The sequence below is a fragment of the Pagrus major genome, chromosome 1 (genome assembly GCF_040436345.1).
Source record: "Pagrus major chromosome 1, Pma_NU_1.0".
NCBI classification, from domain to species: domain Eukaryota; kingdom Metazoa; phylum Chordata; class Actinopteri; order Spariformes; family Sparidae; genus Pagrus; species Pagrus major.
This window is the reverse complement of record NC_133215.1, coordinates 24,854,462-24,874,836: the sequence shown is the minus strand read 5'-3', so window position 1 is coordinate 24,874,836 and position 20,375 is coordinate 24,854,462. Positions and strand designations below refer to the sequence as shown.

The following is a 20,375-nucleotide window of genomic DNA, read 5'->3' as shown; positions in this document are numbered from 1 at the left end:
ACAGTAATTAGCAATGAGTGCGTGGCTTCACTCCCAAATGTAATGTCTAGGTTTTCAACTTTAAAGTATCGAGTCTGAAATCTGCCCACTCATCCTCTGAACCTGAACAGGTCACACCCTTCACTGCAATCTTGATTTTCCTTCACTTTCATATTCTGTTTCTGTGACTGCATCACTTTCTGACTGACTAGTGGGCATTTTAATAAACCATTACTATTGTACCTCCTCAATAAAACACCCAAGTCAGTAACAGGGTTATGTACTCATGAATATATTTGACATTTTATGCAACTTTTGAGCAACTTTAATGAATTACTTGTGTAATTTCATACATTAGTGCCCGACCTTTAACTAAAATATGAGTATAGGAGCAGTAATAATACTACCATCACTACTGCAGTACTTAATCTTCTGTCATTGTTACTTATGTTATGACCACCATCATTACATTGTACTGACTGATAGATAAAAAGCGTATAAAATAATACACAGTGATCATAATGCCATGTGGACGTCTGGGTGTTTTTGTTGTTCTTTATTCTGTACAGCGGCAACAGAAAGTTAATCTGTCGTCGGGCACAAGGACCACGCGGACTCCTCAGACAGAGGGGGGCCGGGCTCTCGGGTTCCCATGCACCACCATCTACTGACATTGGCCACTGCTCCACATTAAACACCCCGCATTCATAAAAAAAAAAGAAAAGAGGAACCATCTGACAAGAGCAGCATCCACTGGTAGCTGCCTCGCTGTTTACTGCGCTCAGCACGTCGCCAGGACAGAAGCACACAAAGTAAAGAGGACAAAAATGGCCAAAAGTGAAAGGCAAAGAAGAGGCTTGAAGAGCGAGGAGTTCTTCTTTGATTCCGAGGCGTCTCTCTTGGATCAGCAAGATTTCGAGATGTCTAGTTGCCCTTTCAATGACGTCTTCAACTCCGAAGACTCCCACATGGAGCAGATCAACACTTTCCTGAAAAATGTACAAGTTTTGCTGGAGGCTGCTAGGTTTCTCGAGAGCGCCGACAGGAAGGACGGAAGTGAGTTTATTTGATTTTTTCCCCTGCTGCGTTTGATCCTTTTCAGTTGCCTCTGAATTTCAGGAAAACAAGACTTCATTGTCAACAGACTCAGACAACAAAGGGCTGAGTTCATTCAACTAAGCACCACTGCCTGCTTTAAGCACAGCCCGTGCCTGCACCAGACCAACATATTAGTGGTACACTCATTGCAGCTGTAGGAGAGTATGGAAAGATTGTGCTTTTACTGTTTTCTGGACTATCTTTCACCTGCATTATCCGCATGTTTGCATCGCTTTGCGCCTGCACAACTCCCAACCCAGGAACCTGTGATTCTCCCTTACAGCACAGATAAAGCAATATGACATAATGATTGGGTGTGTGGGTGTGCATGCTGGCTACCAATCCGATATGATAAATCTGGCCACATTGCAGCGCCCTCCAACTCAGTTTAGGATGATGTCATTGTGCCCCCGCAGACTCGATCGAAAAAACCTAAAACTTTATATAGATAATACGCAGAGGATATAACTGGATGGTGAATCATGCATGTATAAAACATTGGCTGTTTAATTCGATTATTTATCATTTGCAGCGTTTGAGAAATAGGCAAACTCGATGTAGGGTTTGATTGCAGATGACGTGGTCTCTCAAACTGCAAATAGATCCGTGTATAATTTAAGGGAAGATCGTTTTTAATAAATGCAAAATTAGAAACGACTTTCTAAAAACAACTAGAAATGATGTCATCGCTTTCTTTTAACGAGTCATGGTGTAAAGACAGCATGAAATAAGCTGTTTTGCTCTGTTTTTCCTTCCATCGCTCCTGAACGTGTCGTCCACGCAGAGCTGTTTTGTGCAGAAAAGCAGTAGAATAATACGAGCTGCAAAAGCCTTTTGAGATATTTCACCTATTATAATGTAACGTGGGAATTTCGCAGCAGCAGATCGCAGCGGCACAGCTCCCCTCTCTCGATTGTTTGCTTCCTGCTATTTGTGGGCGTGCGGCGCTGGTTTCCACATGGCGCAAAGCTCCTCTGCGGTTGGTCAGGAGCGAGCTCAACCCTCGACGCCTGTCAAAGCCGTCCACCAATCAGACTCCCGGTCGGTAGCGACGTCATGTGTTGCTGGGCCTGGCTTCAGCCGGCAGGTACACCCCCACGATGCTGTTGAATCATGGGACTTGTAGGGCTTTCCGTGCTGAGAGAAGCAGAGTGGCTGCAAGAGGAATAAAATCACACACATTGACCATCTGTGTGGTCAGTAACACATAAAATAACCGCTATGATCGATCCATTGATGAGCCTAAATTAGTTTAAATGGGAGATTTTCTTGGGGGGGGTTGTTGTGTTGATGCAAAAATGAACAATGACCTATGAACAATTATCATACAGTATTACAGACACGTGATCTAAATATAATGGTGACATTTAATTATTATTTGTCTCAGCATCATTTATTGTCATTAATAGTAGCAATAACTTAGATTGAATTTAGTAAGAAGCATAACCACCACATTATCTGTAAAGAATTTCTGTTGACCTGTGGATTATATTACTGTCCCACAGATGTATTTACATTGAATTGACCTGACATGACTACAGTGCAATCACAATGTAATAACGAACAGTGTGTGGCTCAATACGTCACCGTAAAGACAGGATACATTGTGAAAATGATGAATATTGCCCATGTTTGACAGTATCCCATAAATGCACCGGAAGACTCGGTTTCCCAGCATGCACCGCGCTTAGACCGGCCTCTCCTCCGCTGGGTGCCCGCCTCTCAGCTGTGCAGCTAGGTAAACAAACAGGAGCGGAGAGGAAACGAGCAGCAGCAGGCACTTTGCTGGCTCTGGGCTCCCTCGGGGAAATTTTATATTGTTTATATTCCTTTTTGTAGAAATTTAATATCGTGTTTACTACGAACTTTTAATACTTTGATACACGAGTTTTGACATTTTCTAACAACGGAGACTGGCAGGGATTGGCTGTAGCTTGCCAGCTTGGAAACACTGGATTTTTTTTTTTCCTCCTCTCTTTTCGACAAAGGCTGCTTATTAGCCAGCGAAGACACCGAACAAGATACCGACACGACGTTTTCAAAAGTATTATTCAGTGCAGTAACAACCGACGCACAGTCGTCCTGGTGTTTAAAAGCGACCTGCCGGTGCTGCTGCTCGCGAAGCTAACGTTAAACTGCAGAGAGCGTAGCTAACGTCAACGGCTGCCAGCCTCAGGGAAGGATGACGGCGGTTCAGCTGATCAATATCCAAAGGTTATTGGAAGCTGCGGAATATCTAGAAAGAAGAGACAGAGGTGAATATAAACTCGACTGTGTGTGGAGCTGAGGGGTGATTATCAACAAACTATGCTGTGCTGACTGTTGGTGACAGGAATTTTTACAGTTAACATAAAAAAGTGGTGTTTTTTTCCCTGTCAGCTAATTTGATGTGGTCTGTGTTGGAGAGGATCACACACGTATGCCTGCACGCTCACGACAAACGTGTGGCAAATGTGTCGAGTAAAAAGGTGTCCAAACTTGGCTAACTGTTCACCACACATTTTCCTTTTCCAACAGAGTGTGAACATGGATATGCTTCGACGTTTCCGTCAAGTCAGAACACAAACTACCAGAGGCAAAGAAAATTCCGAAATAAGAAGTTCAGCAGTAACCACAATAGGTAAGAAACTGCTCCTCTTCCGTGGTGTAAGCCTCGTTAAACTCTTGGTACTGGCGTTTATTTGCTTTTACTGATCCATGTCCGTCATTTAAACTGTCCTTTGCATGCGATGCACTCGGATAATGAGTGTTGCAGACAGCATGTGATTATACACTCGCTGCCAACGCTTTATTGCAACGTTTGGTAAACAAGCGAGCTGTCACCCAAGGGTGAATACAGTTGCTGGCAGCATTACCACGGCGCAGAGGACCCACTTCTTTTTCGCGTAAATACGTTTGAATGGATGTTTCTCAAACTTGTAGAAACAGTATAATACATGGGTTCACATATGACCGCCCGCACCGCTGTTTTGTAGGCCTGGGGGAGGGGGTAGCACCAACAGCTCTGCGAGCTTTTCATCAGCTGATTGTCAAACGGACTGCGGTAGCTGAGGTTAGGGACCGTGGCGAAAGTGATGGCGCTGAAACGAAACCACTCACTTGTAATTGTGTGTATTCCTCTCACCCCCCGGTTTAATAAACCCTTAGACCTTTGCTTTAATTTCAAGTGGGTTAGTTGTGTAGGTTTTGGTGATAGTCACGTTAGTTTTTTCCTTATGCCAAATGTATTCTACGCTGTGGGAGAGAGGGAGAGTTTTGTCTTTCGCCCTAAGGGTGAAAAGCTGCTATTTATGGCTGGTGTTGTTTGCAGACATCCAAAGGTGAATACGTGGAGCTTTTTTCAGGACTAATGATGTTTAGGGTAGTCAGTAATTCACTGTTTTACCCTATAAATACAAGTATATCCCAGAAAGAAACGCATGTATGCACTATTCATGTGCTTTATCTTTTTGTGTGCACAACACACATCAACAGCTTGATGGAGCATAATGTTTAATAGTCCATTCTGTTGTGTGGCTGTATGCAACACTGTGCGATAATCACATCATTAGCTGCCACAAAGATTAAAGCCCTTGTCAAGCACAATGCTCTCACTGACGACAAAAACTTGCATTTACATGTAGGAGAAGCAAGCGAGAATCTCTCAAGTTAAGACCCAGTGGCATTGTGTTTTTTTTTCTCTTGGTGCTAGGCTGCTTACATTAATCTGTCCATTGACAGTCATACATCAAACACAAGCCCTACACTCTCTCTCTCTCTGTCTCTGAGCCTTTTAATATTAATGTAAGAGCGGGCCACAAACAGGATCTGCGCATTACTCATCATGAGCGCAGAACGCTGCCTGTTCTGCATGGCAACAGCCACGATCATATATAGGTCTGAGGCCGCGGTCAAAAAGCGTCCAAAGAGTTCATCGTTATAGGGACATTTTTCAAGAGTGCATAGAATAATGAATGAATCAGAACAACATTATCTTCAATGTACAATTAAATCCCCATCAAACAAAGAAGTATGAGCTGCTTTTTTTTTTTCTTCCATTGCCCCTGTACGTGTCGCTCACGCAGGGCTGTTTTGTGCAGAAAAGCAGTAGAATAATACGCGTTGCAAAAGTCTTTCGAGATATTTCACCTATTATAATATAATGTACAATCAAATCCGCATTAAGAAAAAAATACATGGAACATTTTGCCCCTTAATGCTGCTCCTAATGTGAACAACTCTTAAGGGGCATGGTGCACTTTCAGAAGAGAAAATGGCACCAAGAAGAATGGTGTTTGGTCCTGCTCTCTGCAGAGACATGTTCACAACTCACTCAGTGAGGTAACACCATTTAGTATTTAACACCATCTCTCTGTCTCAGGTTGTGATGCAGGTTTATTTCATTCCCACTGGAATTGCACACCTTGCAGAACAAAATAAAACGGCATTATTTGGACATCCCTACTGCTGTCAGGGTTACCTTCTGATTGGCACCATTAGTGGTCTAGTTTTATTCAACAGCCCTATTTAAGGCCTGCTGACTCAGGTGAGAAATCTTGTAATTAGTCAAAGTTATGAGCTGTTTCACCACCTCGCAATGACTCCTTGCACGATAACAACGTCCACACAAGTAATGGCACCACACAACAGTTTTAAACAAAACATTTACAACTCACATCTACATCATCTTCAATCTGTGCGTTCCTACTAGAGTTGGGACCGATCCAATCCAATATTGGAATCGGTTGCCAATACTGACCTAATTCACTTACTGGATATCAGACTGATGTCACAGATCCATGTACTGGTTCAGATTCCACAGTCTGATCGATTGATTTATTGTTGATATATAGTATTTGGTCTCCTACGCCTGTTTGTATGTGAAAACTGCTAAAGTAAATTGTTTTGCAATATATTTAAATGTATTGTATCTTTTGTTTATTATTTGCTCTTGTAATAAGAAGTGCTATCTGGTTTACTTCAGCACGAACAACAACAATAACAATATAATAATAATGATAATCAACTTTATGTCTACAGCGTCTGTTAAAACCAGAGATACAAGGTGCTTCACAAAATATGATACCATACAATGTACGTGCAAAGCTAGCAAATAACAGAGAAAAAAAACAAAATAAAGTTCAATAAAATGTCTTTACCTCTCTGTTTAAAACCTTTGAATAGACATTATCCAAATGCTTGTCTGTACAGGTGTGTTTATTCAAACCTTTTAAATTGAGGCACTGACTCAGCTGATCTGATATGAAGGGGGAGTTTTCCATAGCGCTGGAGCTAAAACCATAAAAGCATGATAATAATAATAAAAATAATAATGAAGATAAAAGAACTTTGATTTCGGTATGAGTATTTGAGTCAGCAGATGTCCAGATTCAGTTATCAGAATCTGATTGGACCTATAAAAAAGTGAATTGGTGCTGATGTTGTTGGTCATTCATGGCTAATCATTTCTCTCTGAGGACACTCCAAAAATGTTGATACTGTAGTGATTAATAAAACTGTGACAGTGCAATTCCTTTTAACACAGTCCGTGGTCTTGCACTAGCCTGCTCCAGCTGCAGCCACCTTCCCGGTGGCGTGTTGAGGCTTAAAGTGATGGGCTTATCTGACTCTGTCCTCTCCTGCCTACCGTTTATAGCAGGGCTGCTTTATCTCCTTGACCCACCCTGTGTGCATGTACATGCATATCCATGCACACAGGCATACACACAACTGCACAGAAGGAGGTGTGCTGCAACAGTGTGTGTGTGGCCTTGAGCCAGTTTATAATCTGTATTGCATTGTTGCTGAGCTCCAGACAAGCAGATATCTGATTCAGGAGGCAGTAGTAGAATGGGTCTTGATAAAAGCCAATGGGAAAGCAAGCTGACTTAGATTGATCTCTCTGAATGAGGCTGTACTAAGATGTAGTGTGTGTGTTGCTTGATTATGGGGGGCTTAGACCAGGGTTGATCCTAGGCCTGCCTCATTTTCAGAGCAATAGATAGTGTAAATGAAATCAGTATTGCCCTAAGATGGACTTCCAGTTCCAAAGTTATTTCTCTATATGAAAAATTATTGAGGTTTTCCACATACCTTTCCGGACTACTGCCTGTCTGATTTAGGGCTGCAACTAACTCTTATTGTCATTCGCAATTTATCCACTGATGATTTTCTCAATTAATCGTTTGTCTATAAAATGTCTCATCATAATTTCCAAGAGTCCAAAGTGACATCTGCAAATAGCTTTTTTGTCCAACCAACAGTTCATAACCCAAAGCCTCTTTTTTCATTATCATCATCAACAAAGACAAGCAGATCCTTACATTTTGGCTGCTGACACTGGAACCAGAAATTGTTTGACATCTTTGCTCGAAAAAAAAGACTAAAGCAATTCATTGATTATCAAAATTGTTAGTAATGAACTTTCCTTCATTCAACTAAATGACAAATAGCTGCAGCTCTAGTCTGTATTATAACCAGCCTATTACCTACCATCTTTGCATCTCCGTCCTTGGATTTCCTGCTGTCATCATTCTGAAAGATTGATAATCAGCCAAAAACATTATAACACACTGAATCAGATTGTGTTGAAATCCTCAGAGTTTGGAAAAGATTACAGATCGGGATGAGGGTTTCCAAGCAACAAAGACACGGTGTGAGCACAGTGACAGCTGATGACGCAGACTATGCACTCCAAAGTATTCATCTTCTGATAGCAAAACTATTGCTCTGACTCACAGTTACAGAAATCAGTGGACCCACTGCTATTAGACAGTAATTATATATGTATGCAGAAGCCTGCATTGGAACACAAGACTGCAACTATTAATTTTACCCACAAAGAAAGCTTTTTGGCACCGTAAGCCCATTTTAAAGATGACATTTATGAAGAAACGGAGCTAGTGTAGGTTTATCCGTTTTTAGATTTTTATGTGTGACTGGTTGGCTGATGCACAGCACAGCCATGCATGACTACTACGGGGTTGTAGAATATGTAAGCCGAAACCAGTCAGGAGAGCGCGTGTGAGCACTTAGCTTCTCACGGGGTTTCCAGGTAATGGCCTAGACCGGCTGTACGTGTGAGCCCCGTGCTGAGCTGTGATAGCAGCCACTCGACCTGGCCATACACCATGTCATGTTAAATCAAATACACTGCCACAGTTGACTTAACATTCAGTCTTGCATACCCAACTACATGAAGAGTAATGTATTCAAATAGAGACATATGGAGTTTTTATAGGTGTAAATAATTCAACTTGAATAAATAATAATCTCGAGGTGGGGTCAAATTTTTACAGACTGAACTGCAGCTCTGGACAGTCGTAAGTCCCTCTGTCCTATCTTGCTTTACCTCCTCCTTCTACCATTCTTATCTCCCGTTCTCTGAAAATTTCCTGCTTCCGTATTAACAAGACGGTGGTTTTTAGCTGAGCTCAAGGAAATTATATTATTACCGGAAAAAGATATTGCAGTATTGATAACCCACAATATAAAGAAGTGCTGCGTACATGACTCAGGAGAGTCCATCACCCCACCCCCTCAAACCTGCGCCCCTTGAGGCGAGGTGGAGTGCAGTGTGTGTGGATGGGAACTTGGCCATTTCGGCATCAGGAGAAGGGCTTGTCTCCCTTCCCTACCACACAAAGAGACTCTTAGGAACCAGCTGATTCACTTTACATTATTAACAGAGCACTGAACCCTGATGGCTGCATGCACAAGGTATGCATACGTGTGTGTGTGCGCGCGCCTGCTCACGCTCACCCAGCAGCACATGCACACACACTCATGCACAGTATGACTTTAGTGAGCATATGTGACTGCACTGTCACACACATACACATACACATATCCTCCCAGAGTTGTGCTGTGCATTATTGAGGAAGAGGCTGTGTAATGCAACAGGGAATGCCTGGCTGTCATGATGACGTTTGTGTGTGTAAAGGCTCCAGTGCACTGGGCCCAGAGATGGCCTCATTTTTAATTAATTAATAGATTCATAAATCTAATTCGACAAGGTAATTCACTGTGCCTCCTTCGGCCTCTGTTTGGCTCGCTCATATAGTTTATTATGTTACACCTTATTTCCCCAAACTGAATGCAGTGTGCCTTTTCTGGAGGAACAGATACTGTCTACATTTGCTCTTTATCTGACCACTTCTGTTTTCTGTCTTTACAGGTCCACACATAATGAGCTGGAGAAGAATAGGTGAGTCAGCATTACATTTTCACAACATTTCACCTTCAAGTCATAGAGCACAGGCTCTAAGTACATGCACACCCTGCTCTGACATGTGAACAACTCCACCATGTCCTACTTTTATTTGGCCCCGTATGTTTTTACTCTTGTTCAAGTAAGCACTTCCTCTTCAACAGGTCCTTGAAACCAGAAGGGTTGACCCAGTTATGTTCAGTGAAGGACATTTGCCCCTCGCTTTTCACCTTCTTGTGGTGCACACACTCTTTGCACCTACAGTATGTGGGGTTATGCAACTGTTTGGTTGCTGGGTTACTTGCACGGGCAGGCAAGGGTGCATGCAGGCAGAGCTGGAACTGAAGTCAAAAGTTCACTGCTTGTTTTGATCCAAAGACATTTTTTTTATTGATGCAGTAGTGGCAACAATGGCAGCCCGATACCTGAACAAAATGTCCTTTCAGTAGCTTTCTAGTCTCAACATAGGTCCGAACTGAGTTATATCTCTGCATTCAAGATAGTATCTGTGGTGGAAGATATGTGGGGTATTCATGGAGACCTTTGATTGTGATGGTTTGCCAGACCGTCCTCTGAAGAGAGCAGAGACTGGTTTCTTAGAAGCCCTTATCAGATTGAGTTCACCACCCACATAGGGTGCTTGCTGGTGTTTATGCTCTGTGACTTTGCAGAGTCAAGCTGTAAGGGGTTTTCTTCAACACCATAAATAAGAGTGGCTAGACTTCCAGGATTTATGGTAAATGAAAGAAAAAAAAACTTGCCTTCCATTTCATTATCTCTGAGGGTGTGGGTACAATGAAAGGATGTGGGAGGCTGGATCCATTCAGTGTAATTACATATCACCTCAGCCTGTTTTTCTCGCCCATTCTCCCTGGCAGCCTTTTCTAAAAGGATGGGAACATTGGAAGAAGAGGCGTCCAGTGAGTTAAATATAGACGGGAGTCGATGTGTCATCTTGGTGCTCATATGCGATGCCACACAAGGCCAGCCGGTCGGCTGACTGGCCTCGGCAGATTGCAGCACCCATGCAGGGTTGCGTTTTCAGTGTTCCACCCACACAAATAAATTTCAAAAAGAGGTGCCGGCTCAGATGTTTGTTCCTACAACACAGCGTGAAGGCTGTTTTCGTCACAGCTTCCACATTCTTGCAGCCAGCCACTTACAGTATGGCCTGCTCCTATGGCCATTTATGGCTTTTATTTATCTCTGTCAATCACAGCAGACTAGTGTAAAGCCTGTTGATGGCAGAACAGAGGAAATCCTGGTTAGTTTGAGATGGTGGAATAGCACTTAATTATGGTTATTACAGAGTTATGAAACATTAGAGAGATCATTTAATTAAGGGAAATGAAACTCCATGCATAATAAAACTGATACAGCAAAATATAAAAATAGACTACCCTATCATTCGTGCTTCTGACAGCTTTAGATTTGCATCAGTGTGTTTTCATTCCTGCCATGAGTACAACATCCATTGAAACTTGCATCCTGCCCTCTGTTCTTCCTGGCTCCACCTTGCTGGCCTGTGAAGACTCAGAGAGAACTGCAGCAGGGAGGGGTGTGCTGAGGACAGGCTGTCCTGTACCTCACCACTGTACCAAATCCAGATACTGACACCCTGTGTTTTTTTTTCCCCACTCTTTTCTTCGTTTTACTGCTCGACACAGTGAGCTCGGTGTTGTTGTTGAGCAGGACAACTAATTCAAATTTCCATTAGCGACGAAAGAGGGTAAAAATTGAAATGGTAATCCATCTTTTTAGAAGCACTCTTAAAGTCAGAATCGGTTATAATCCCCCCCCTTTTTTGCCAGCAGTTAATCCAATTCCCTTTAAGCACATGCCTCACTGTAAGCTATATGTATCAGGCATAGTTGTTCACCCAAGTGTGTCAGGCTTATACCATGATTCTACAACAGCAGCAGCGGCAGCTTTCGTTCCATCTCAGCAGACTTCCAAGTCTTGTAAATTGGAGGCAGGTCCCTTATGGTCCAGCCTGACTGGGGCCTTTTTTCCGGACTTATCAACCCTGTTTATCTGCCGCCGGCGAGCCGATTTGCCTTGCATGGCTACCACAGGTCTTGATAACCTCTGTGACAAGTAGACTCGTCGTGACAGCAGAGACCACAGGACGCGGATAAAAGGGACCGAAAGAGGGGGAAAAAAACACATTCCAGATGCTCATACTGTGCAGCGGGACCAGATAACGTGTTAGCTCTGCCGCTTTGATCATGTACCTCCTAACAGCCCTATTTTACTTCCACATGTCACTACTAAATTGCACTGTCTGAGTAGGGTTTAACAGTAAAAAGCCTTGTATGACCACACGCTGTCGTTCTACCGCTTTGATCTCACAGCTTCAGCCTATTAGTTTAGAAATGTTGATAACAAATTCCCCAGCTCAGGTTAGCTGTTGGCTGATCCTTGTTTGTGATGGTGTTGTTCCAGTACAGGACTAAGGTATTGCATGGCTCAGAGTTTAATCTGTTGTTATTCAACCAGTTGTTTTTTGCTCCCTTTTGGATGATGGCTCTGTTTATGGATAATCAATACAGCAGGCTTTTACTTGCTACAATAAATCAACAAGAATCGTTGCTTATCATTTACCCTCCTCCTCCACTGCGACCTATTCATTTCAATATTGTTTATCAAGGCCAGACTTTAATGCACACGACAAATTATTTTTCCCCCGGTGCCCAAGCAGTGGAAGCAATATGAGCTTTCCTGCTTGATTCTTTATGAGGGGGGGTCGAGCAAACAGTGTGTGTTAAACACCTTTCAGTGTGTGCCTGTCGAATATTAAAAAGGCTTGGAAGCCTCTTGTCCTTGGGTGGCATGTAAGGATCGTCCGTGCGCAGTGCCCTCTCGGGATTTGTTTTGGCCCAGTGGTATGTGAAATGGTAAATGAAGATAGTCACGCCTCATTTGCGATCAACTTTGTGTTGGTGCGGGTGTTCTCAGCTGTCATGGGGTTTTTTTGTATGCATGTTCATACCCTTAAAGCTATACTGATACAAAAAGAAGACTTTGTTTCCCTGTTTTTTACTTTTTGTTCCTACTTTAAAAAGAGCAACTCCAGTAGGGTTGCTCATTATGGTAAAGTTAGTGGGGAATCCATGAAAGATTGGGAAAATTTACACACAAACCTGCCTGCTAGAGCCTCCCCAAATTCAAAGTTGGAGGCAACGCTGGTGTCGAAGAAGCCACTGTCCTTGTGAACTATGTGCAGCTGTCCACCCTGAAGTGTGCTTGATGAGGTGTTTTATCATGTTACCCATGTTCCCAGTTTTTCCTGAAATAATCGTTCACTTCCACATTTGATGCAGTTATTTTCATCAGAAGCCAGAGGCGTGTAGTTTAGCCGTACTTTTGATGTTTTGGTTAGCAATTTGGCATGCTGAACTTCCAACTCTTGTGAAATAGACTGTGCGTGACTTCACCACATCACAGACTGTTGGCTGCTGCAGTAGATGGCCAATCACAGGTCACGTTGAACCTAATGCTTGCAGTGACTTGCTGCAAGCCATCGCATACAAATACTCAATTTTTTCAATGTACAAAAATGTCCAAAAAGTATCGAATGCAGGTTATTTGACTGGAAAAGTTTCAATTCTACTTGGTGCTGGATTATTTCACTTTATACCTTTTAGATATCATGTCAGCCCTATTGTCAGGAGGATATGTGGTCAGATTTTAGAGCTTGCTCCTCTTACTTGACTAAAACATATCCCATTGAATGTTACTGTGACTATGGGCCTTGTGATAGACAGTAGTTTTAGTAGCCTACTTCAGGCAAGACAGTGAAACACACCACTGCATATCACTAGTATATTGTAGGTGTCACATTTTTCAAATGGTACATATCTCTGTTGGGATTGAAGCCCTTCCTGTATTTCCATTCTTTCTAACCACTGGGCTATGAACTCAGTACTGTTGTTCCAGCCTTCGGGATGGATGAGCAGTCAAACATGAATAAGCCTGGCTACATTTTCTCTGGCTCTGCTGATGCTCCACAAAGAAAGCCAAACTGCTTCACCAGTCTTTCTGTTGTCTTCCCAGTGAGTGCAACCTATTCTCAGGCTTTGCTGCAGGGCCTAAAACTGGGACCATTTGTTCTGACCAACGTGACGACTTGTAAGCTTTTCTTGGCTCAGAAAAGCAGCTTAAGGGACTTGATCTTTGGTCTGGTGAGCCCAGCTAGAGTAGCACACGTGCTGGGGCACGCGCCCCACCCCAGCCCCCCTCGCAGGCCACCCGGTGCTGGTGCTTAATAGCCTAGCTTGACTTTGGCTTAGCCAACAACTGTGTCAGAGGACGAGGAAGTAATTGACAGGCTGATGGGATGAGCAAAGGGATAAGTCAAACACACCTGACTAAGGGTGGCCTCGAGCAGCACGCAAAGCCTCATCCATACTCCCACTGTGTCAGTGTGTGCACAGTGAGCATTTCCGCTCTGTAATTAACACAGTGACAAGAGAGACACAGCACTGCTAGAGGATGAGTCAAAGTAAGAATGAGCGGACCTTTAGCAATGTTAGCATGTTAATATAAGCTCAGCACTTACTGTCGAAGTTTTTTTCAAATTTGCTGCGATTCGATTCTAGAACAATTATCGATGCATCATATTTTTTTATTAGGGTTTCAGCACTTAGAACAAAAGTGTGATATACATTTTTTGGTCAATTACTTTCGTCATCCAACTTGCTGGTCTTTCAAAATTGTTACAAGGGATCGTAGCGTCAAAAGGATTTTAAATATCAGATTATTATTTATTATTTTGTGCATCGAGACATAATCTTTCAAAAGAGAATTGCTATTCATCTAAAAAATATTATCTACAACCAGCTAATCTGTTTTCATTTGTTGTAATTTCATTATTACATGCTTTAATTTGAGATTGACATCAGCTGCTTGAGAATTTCCTAGCGAAGATGCATCTCTATACAATCCCTGCATTCCCTTCAGGTTTGCTGTCAAATGGTAGAAGACGGTGTAATATAAGAGGTCACCATTGTTTAGCCTCACATCCTTAGGATCCATCCCCACACAGATGTTCTGTAGACAGGTGTGGAAAGGCCCCTCACAGGGGACTGGATGTCGGCCCTTGAAGGCTCACCCATCACTCCAGTCTCGTCTCGCTCTTCTGACCCTTGACTCATTTTATCTCTGTGCCTTCTTGTTGTGCCCTTATCCTGCAAAAGTGCATCTACACAGCACTCTGGAGGGACAGGGTAGCCAAACGGAATAAGGCCAGACGGGCATACGGGCTTAGTCAGCAGGCTTAAGCCTTGTTCTCATTTTAAATGTCTGAAATGGAAAGTTTGCAGCGATATTTCTTCATAGGTGTTAAAACGGATCAACTTGAAACAGGGACTGCATGTTCAGGCTGTAATGCACTGTTCTGCAAAGTGTTTAGTTCTTCCCACATGGTGACCTGTTCCGTTAAGAGCATTGTGTCGGGCTGGTTAATAAGCCCACTTTGGGCCAAATGGATGAGGCTGCGTTTACATACCGTTCCAGGAAAAAATCGTTCTGTCTTCCTCCTCCTTCCTGTAGCAGCTTGCCATGTTAGCAGCTGAGCTAACTTAATCTGTACCTTAAGGAGTGTGAGAGAGAGAGAGACAAAGATAGAAAGGGGGGGAAAATAGGATGCTTGTTGAAGACACAAGACAGACTCAATTAGGTAAATCTGACTATGGCTTCTATTTTTAGCCGTACAGCTGGGGAAAAAGAGGGAAACACAACTGCCTTCTGACCAATCATAGAGGTTAGCCTTTTCACCAATGAGAGCAGCGAGATGGAGAAGCAGCGAGAGAAGTCGCCACCCCTTACTCTCACATCAGCTACCTCACATCCTTTCTCATCATCAGTGCGCACACTGAATGCCATTTCTGTGTTGAGAAGTCTAACCCCAGCAGCAACTGGGTTAAGTAACTTCCCAAATTAGCGAGTTTAACCCAAGCGAGTGAGAAAGTGAGTGTTAGGACACATGAACGCGTGTTTGCGCATTAAAGGTTGATGTAGAATATTTGGATTACACTCCCGCCCCACCCTCTATTGAATGTATTAAAACACATCCACAGCTGTAAAGAGGATATGGTCTGACAGGGCAACCCCCTCCACTCCCTGTCCCAAGAGTCAACATCTGGCTATATCTCCCTGGCTTTACACCAGGCCCATTTTAGGAGCCAGGCCATATTGGAGTTTTAATCCAAAGCCTCTGGCCTTACCCTTCTGATCACACGGGGCTAAAGGGGAGAGTAAGGGTTTCAGTTCAAGTCAGTTGTTGCACGCCATCCTTCCACTAACGAAATTAAAGTGAAAAAACTTCTCTTCAAAAAAACTGGTTGGACAGATGGAGGTCACGTGATCTGTCAGGGTGTATTGATTACAATGCTTGTTTCACTTTTAGTTGGTGTGATTCTTGTACAGTGCACCTAAAGCCATGTCCCCTCCTTCATCTCTATTCCCCTCTGTCCCACTAACTCCATCCCCCTCCCTCCCCCCCTCTGACTCTGTTTCTGACCATTTCTTACGTTAACGCCATCTCTTTATCTCTCGCCTTCTTCCTCTTCTCTCTCTCTCTCTCTCTCACTTCCAACCTTTGTCAGTGGAGCAGATTAAAAGGCAGTGTGCACGTGTGAACTAATCCGTGTGTTAGTGATGGGCTGCACAGCTAGTGCAAGTCCCCCCCCCTCCCAGTGTGTGTATGTGTATGTGAGCACGTGTTCATGTCTGTGGCTGCTGTCTGAAGAGGGCAAATTGCTGCACTGTTCTTTCATCCCTTTCCTTTCGAACTCACTCATCTTGCTTTCCACTTTTCCCCAATCTGTCCTTCCTCTGCGCTGTTGCTATGCTTCATGGCGGACGCTGTTTGTGGCTTGGAGTGGCTCCAGCAGATTTGGCGTGACAACAGGGCTGGTCTGCCTAGTAATCAACTGCGTTTCACTTTATTTACCACTCGTGGCCTTGGGACTGGTTGTGCAGTTCCTGCCCGTCCAAATTGATTTTTAAATGCCGATTGCGTTTTATAGCCCCCAGTTTTCAGCCCTAAATCCATATGCGTTTTTACAGTGAGCTTTACTGCCAGTCAGAGCAATACTCTCTCCTCCACACACACTGAATCTCTTTTTTGGGATTGAGGTCACAACTGCCTGAATGCTCAGAAATATCAAAGTCCCTTTCCCACCCACCCGCCCACGTGCATCTATGCATTTTCACCACCTCTGCATTTCTTTTTTTCTTCCCTCTGCCATCTAACCAGAATATGGGTCATCATCCAGCAGAGTTCCCATGGAATCCCAAGACTTGTTAGTAATTGTTGTAATTGTTTAATTCCGTAGACCAGAAAGCGGTTTCTGTGAGTGGGAGAGAGATGAGCATTCCCCTCATTCCTCAGCCCTATTTGTCAAACGTAACAATTGGCTGTCAGTTCGGACAGCGTAGTAAAACCCTCAGTGGATGATTGAACGGTTTAGGACGTGGGCCACAGGCTATCATAACCCACATAAAGCATTTTCTTTTTCTGAAGAGTGGCTCATATTTGAAGTGTGTTTGTATTAATAGATGCAAAGTTCTCCATCCTTCTTCCTCATTTCATGTTCAGTCAGGTGGAGATCAACAAAACCTACAGTCAAATAGCCTCATTACCTGCTGTCACTGCCATAACAAAGAGCATACTATAACTGGCTTAGTTCACTTAGTCCAGTGTCCTTTGTTGCTCAGTGAGTAGAGCATAGCTCTTAACTGTCAGGGTTAGGGGTTAAATTTCCACTGGTGCCACCCATGCATAAAATATACACACTCGGGGCTCTTTGGATGAATGTGCTCAACGCGTAGCATGCGTGTCTTTATTGTGTTTTCTTGTAGTTCATAGTATTTGACTCAACATGTCACATTGATACAAAATTCTGAGTCAAAACTTGAAATGGACAAGTAGATTTTAGTCGTGTGCCATCGCCAAACCCAGTGGAACTCCTGACAGACTGCCTCGCGTTTGTGCCCGTGGCTAGTTTCTGGGCAGATTACACAGGCAGAACACTCCCCGTCCTCCCCCACTCTCTATATCTCTCACCCTCTCTGTCTCTCTGCATCCATCCCATCTGTCCGTGTTTCATAAAAGAGATGAGGGAAGCATCAGTCTGTCAGAAAAAGAGAGCCTACAGTTGCTGTAGGGCAAAGATTGCTCTAATCTTGTGTGTGCGTGTAGAAACATGACGGACTGTGATGCATCGGCAGTTGATGAAATATCAAGCTTAGATGTTTAGCTCCTGTATTTGCTCACCTTCGTCTGAGGATGTCATTTAAAGTCCTATAGGTTTTAACAGTTTGTGGCAGTCCAATGTATTGTCCAGTGACACTACAACACGAGTCACACGTCACGTGCCATTCACAGGCTAATGTAAGAACCATCTGTCAAATCATAAATCGTCAACACAAAGTTTTCAACTAGAAGGCAAACCTAGAATAACGACTTTGCCATCCTAATCCAGACCAATCCAGCATATAAATCGCCATCTGCCTTTGTCATTTCCTGAACCTGCCATTTATAGCTCAGATAATAAAGCTGTAGTTGGCTAAAGCACATACGGTGGGCGCCAGTTTTGCAGTCAGGCTGTTGGCTCTTTGATGACTGTTCCAGCAGTCAACCCAGTGAGTGGTAGTTTCCCCTATTAAAAAAAAAAATAACCCATTCAGTCAGGTGCCACTGTCTGTATGGGAAAACATGTGACTTTTGGCTGTACAACCCGACAGCAGTCATGTGAGAGGGAGAACGACACCACCACCCCGTTCATAAAAGAGAGAAAGACATAGGGGGCATAAAAAACAGAGAATCCTAGAAGAGGCATCTTTAGCAGAAACAACAGCCCTGCTCTTTGTGTTCGCTCAGCGAGCCAGTAAACAAAAGGTGGTGAGCAAACACAGAGAAGCGTTGTGTTTCCTGATCGTTTTGTGTGTTTGTGTTACATTATACGCTCTTGTGTACAATGCACATGTCAGGTTTACTTTCCTGATTAAATAAGCCAAATGCAAGTTCTTCATTTCATTGTATTTCACTGCTGGTCAAACTATTGTGACACAGTTTTGAATATGCTCAACAGCGATTCCCACAGCCACAGCAAAGCATCATGGGGAACAAATGTACGGGCTACCATGTGTGTTGAGCCCTGCTCTTCTCCATCTATATTGTATGTCACCATCTGCAGAGTATGGATCAGTGTGCCACATGTTCACATGTTGTTTCACTATGTATGATCTGGGAGATGGAGCCCCCACATGTGATTCGCCTCTCTGACAGGTCTGGACCATTAAAGCGACCAGCATCTCACTGCTTGCTATTTTTAAACGTGAAATAATGGAAAGAAAAACATCTGTGCCCACATTGCTCGCGTTTGATTTAATTGCCCTCCACCAAACAGATAATTGCGATAATTTGCTGCTGATGTGATGTGGCGCTCAATGGACATCGACAGCTAAGTCGACTTTAAATGAGGCTTTGCAGTACAAAACAGTCTAATCACTCCAGTAATCTTTGACATCACTTTGAGTCATGATCTGCGGCTGCTTTAAATGAGCCTCGACACTGGAAAAGGAGTCGGGCAGAAGAGGAACAAAAGAACTCCCTCGCAAAGTCAAGTTTTCATTTTTTTTTCCCCCTAAGAGGGTCGTGTAATGACGTCTTAATTTCCTTTTGGATGTCAATTTAGGAGATTTACCACTGAGACAGTCATTGGTGATGTGTAATTAGTGTAATAACTGGGTGAAGGGTCAGATTTCCTCCCCCTCTGCACGTATTAGAAGTAGGTCAAAGTGTGTGTGTGTGTGTGTGTGTGTTAAATGGGTTTGAGAGGGTGTGGGATTTGCCAAAGTGAAGTGTATTGACTGGTATCTGGGCTGGAAATCTGACCCTCCCCTTTAAGAGCACGTCCAGTAATTATGTCAGACATCTTGGATGGCCTGAGAAGTTATCCATTATTTATGTATTCACAAGTTTGGAATCTAGGGCAGCCATATTTTTTTTTTCTCCATCGCTCATGCTTTGACTAACGGTGCTGGTTCCAGAGGACTTTGAATGAAAAATAAGCAGAAACTCGGGTTGCTTTGTCAGTGCTGCTTTCAGCTGCTTTAGTTTCCAGAATAGAAGAAAAACTACAATTCGGTGTCACTCTTCAGGCCCAGGTGTTCTTTTATGGCCATTTATTATATTCACATGAATATGCATTTCCTTTTTTTTCTGCTCTGCGCTGTCCCCTCTCAATTTCCACTGCCCACAAGAAGCTTCAGGCATCAGATTAGCACAAATTTATGTCTGATAATCGAGCGAGGCTTTCAGTTTGTGCAAGTTACAGAAAAATAGGGCAATTGTCTGGATGGCTCTCTAACTGTAAACATAGCCATTGAGTAATGCTTACGAAATAACAGGATGCATCTGAGCAAGTAAAATAATGTCTCATGTAATTTACTCAGAATAACCTTCAGAATAACATCACTGCACAACAAAAAGAAAATATGTAATGTTTGTCCGATTAAGAAAAAAGGAAGAACAAAGGGAAATACTGGAAAATTAGATGTGGTTCATAGCACATAATCTAGGCTTCAAAACAATAAATTGTCTCTCAGACAAGAATGTCCTCCTTATGTGTATTTATGTGCCAATAAATATATTTGGCAAATTGCTGATAATAGATTCAAACTGTACGGCTTGTTTTGAGAAATAAGACAAATTTCCGTTTTGTTTTTCTTACTCTCAACATTAAGTGTCAAAACAACTCAAAATAAAAAAAAATCGGAAATGTACAGTGCAGCAAGCCCCACACCAAAAGGTTCCTGTACTTTTAAAAGTACTTTAGGGGGGTCAAAATAATGTCCCCAGAACTTCATTAAGACCCTGGTCCCTGCTGCGAAAACACAGTTTCTCTGAAGGTTCCTAGTCCCTGGGAAAAGTTCCTGTGGTGGAAACGCGACTTATGTTTTAGTGTTTTAACAGCACTGAGGACGTGTTGGAAGCAGAATTTAAAAGCTGTCTGTGTTCATCTCTCACACAACAGCCTGTTTACAATATTATCACACTTCTCTCTTACATTATCCCTCCAGAGTCATTGGAATATTTTCA

General features: G+C 43.0%; 1 protein-coding gene across 2 annotated transcripts in view; it reads left to right on the top strand.

Annotated features, from left to right (window-relative positions):
• The first annotated feature begins 724 nt into the window (after positions 1-724).
• The window catches only part of mxi1 (max interactor 1, dimerization protein), a 31,129-nt gene continuing 11,478 nt past the window's right edge, over positions 725-20,375 (top strand). Inside the window, exons 1-3 of one of the 2 annotated variants that reach the window (XM_073471214.1) lie at positions 725-1,035; positions 3,595-3,697; positions 9,233-9,262. In XM_073471214.1, coding sequence (XP_073327315.1) covers positions 807-1,035; positions 3,595-3,697; positions 9,233-9,262 — 362 coding nt within the window. In that variant the 5' untranslated portion in view covers positions 725-806. Of the gene's footprint in view, positions 1,036-2,817; positions 3,333-3,594; positions 3,698-9,232; positions 9,263-20,375 lie in introns of those variants that run through there. The other variant, XM_073471222.1, reaches the window with a different exon arrangement.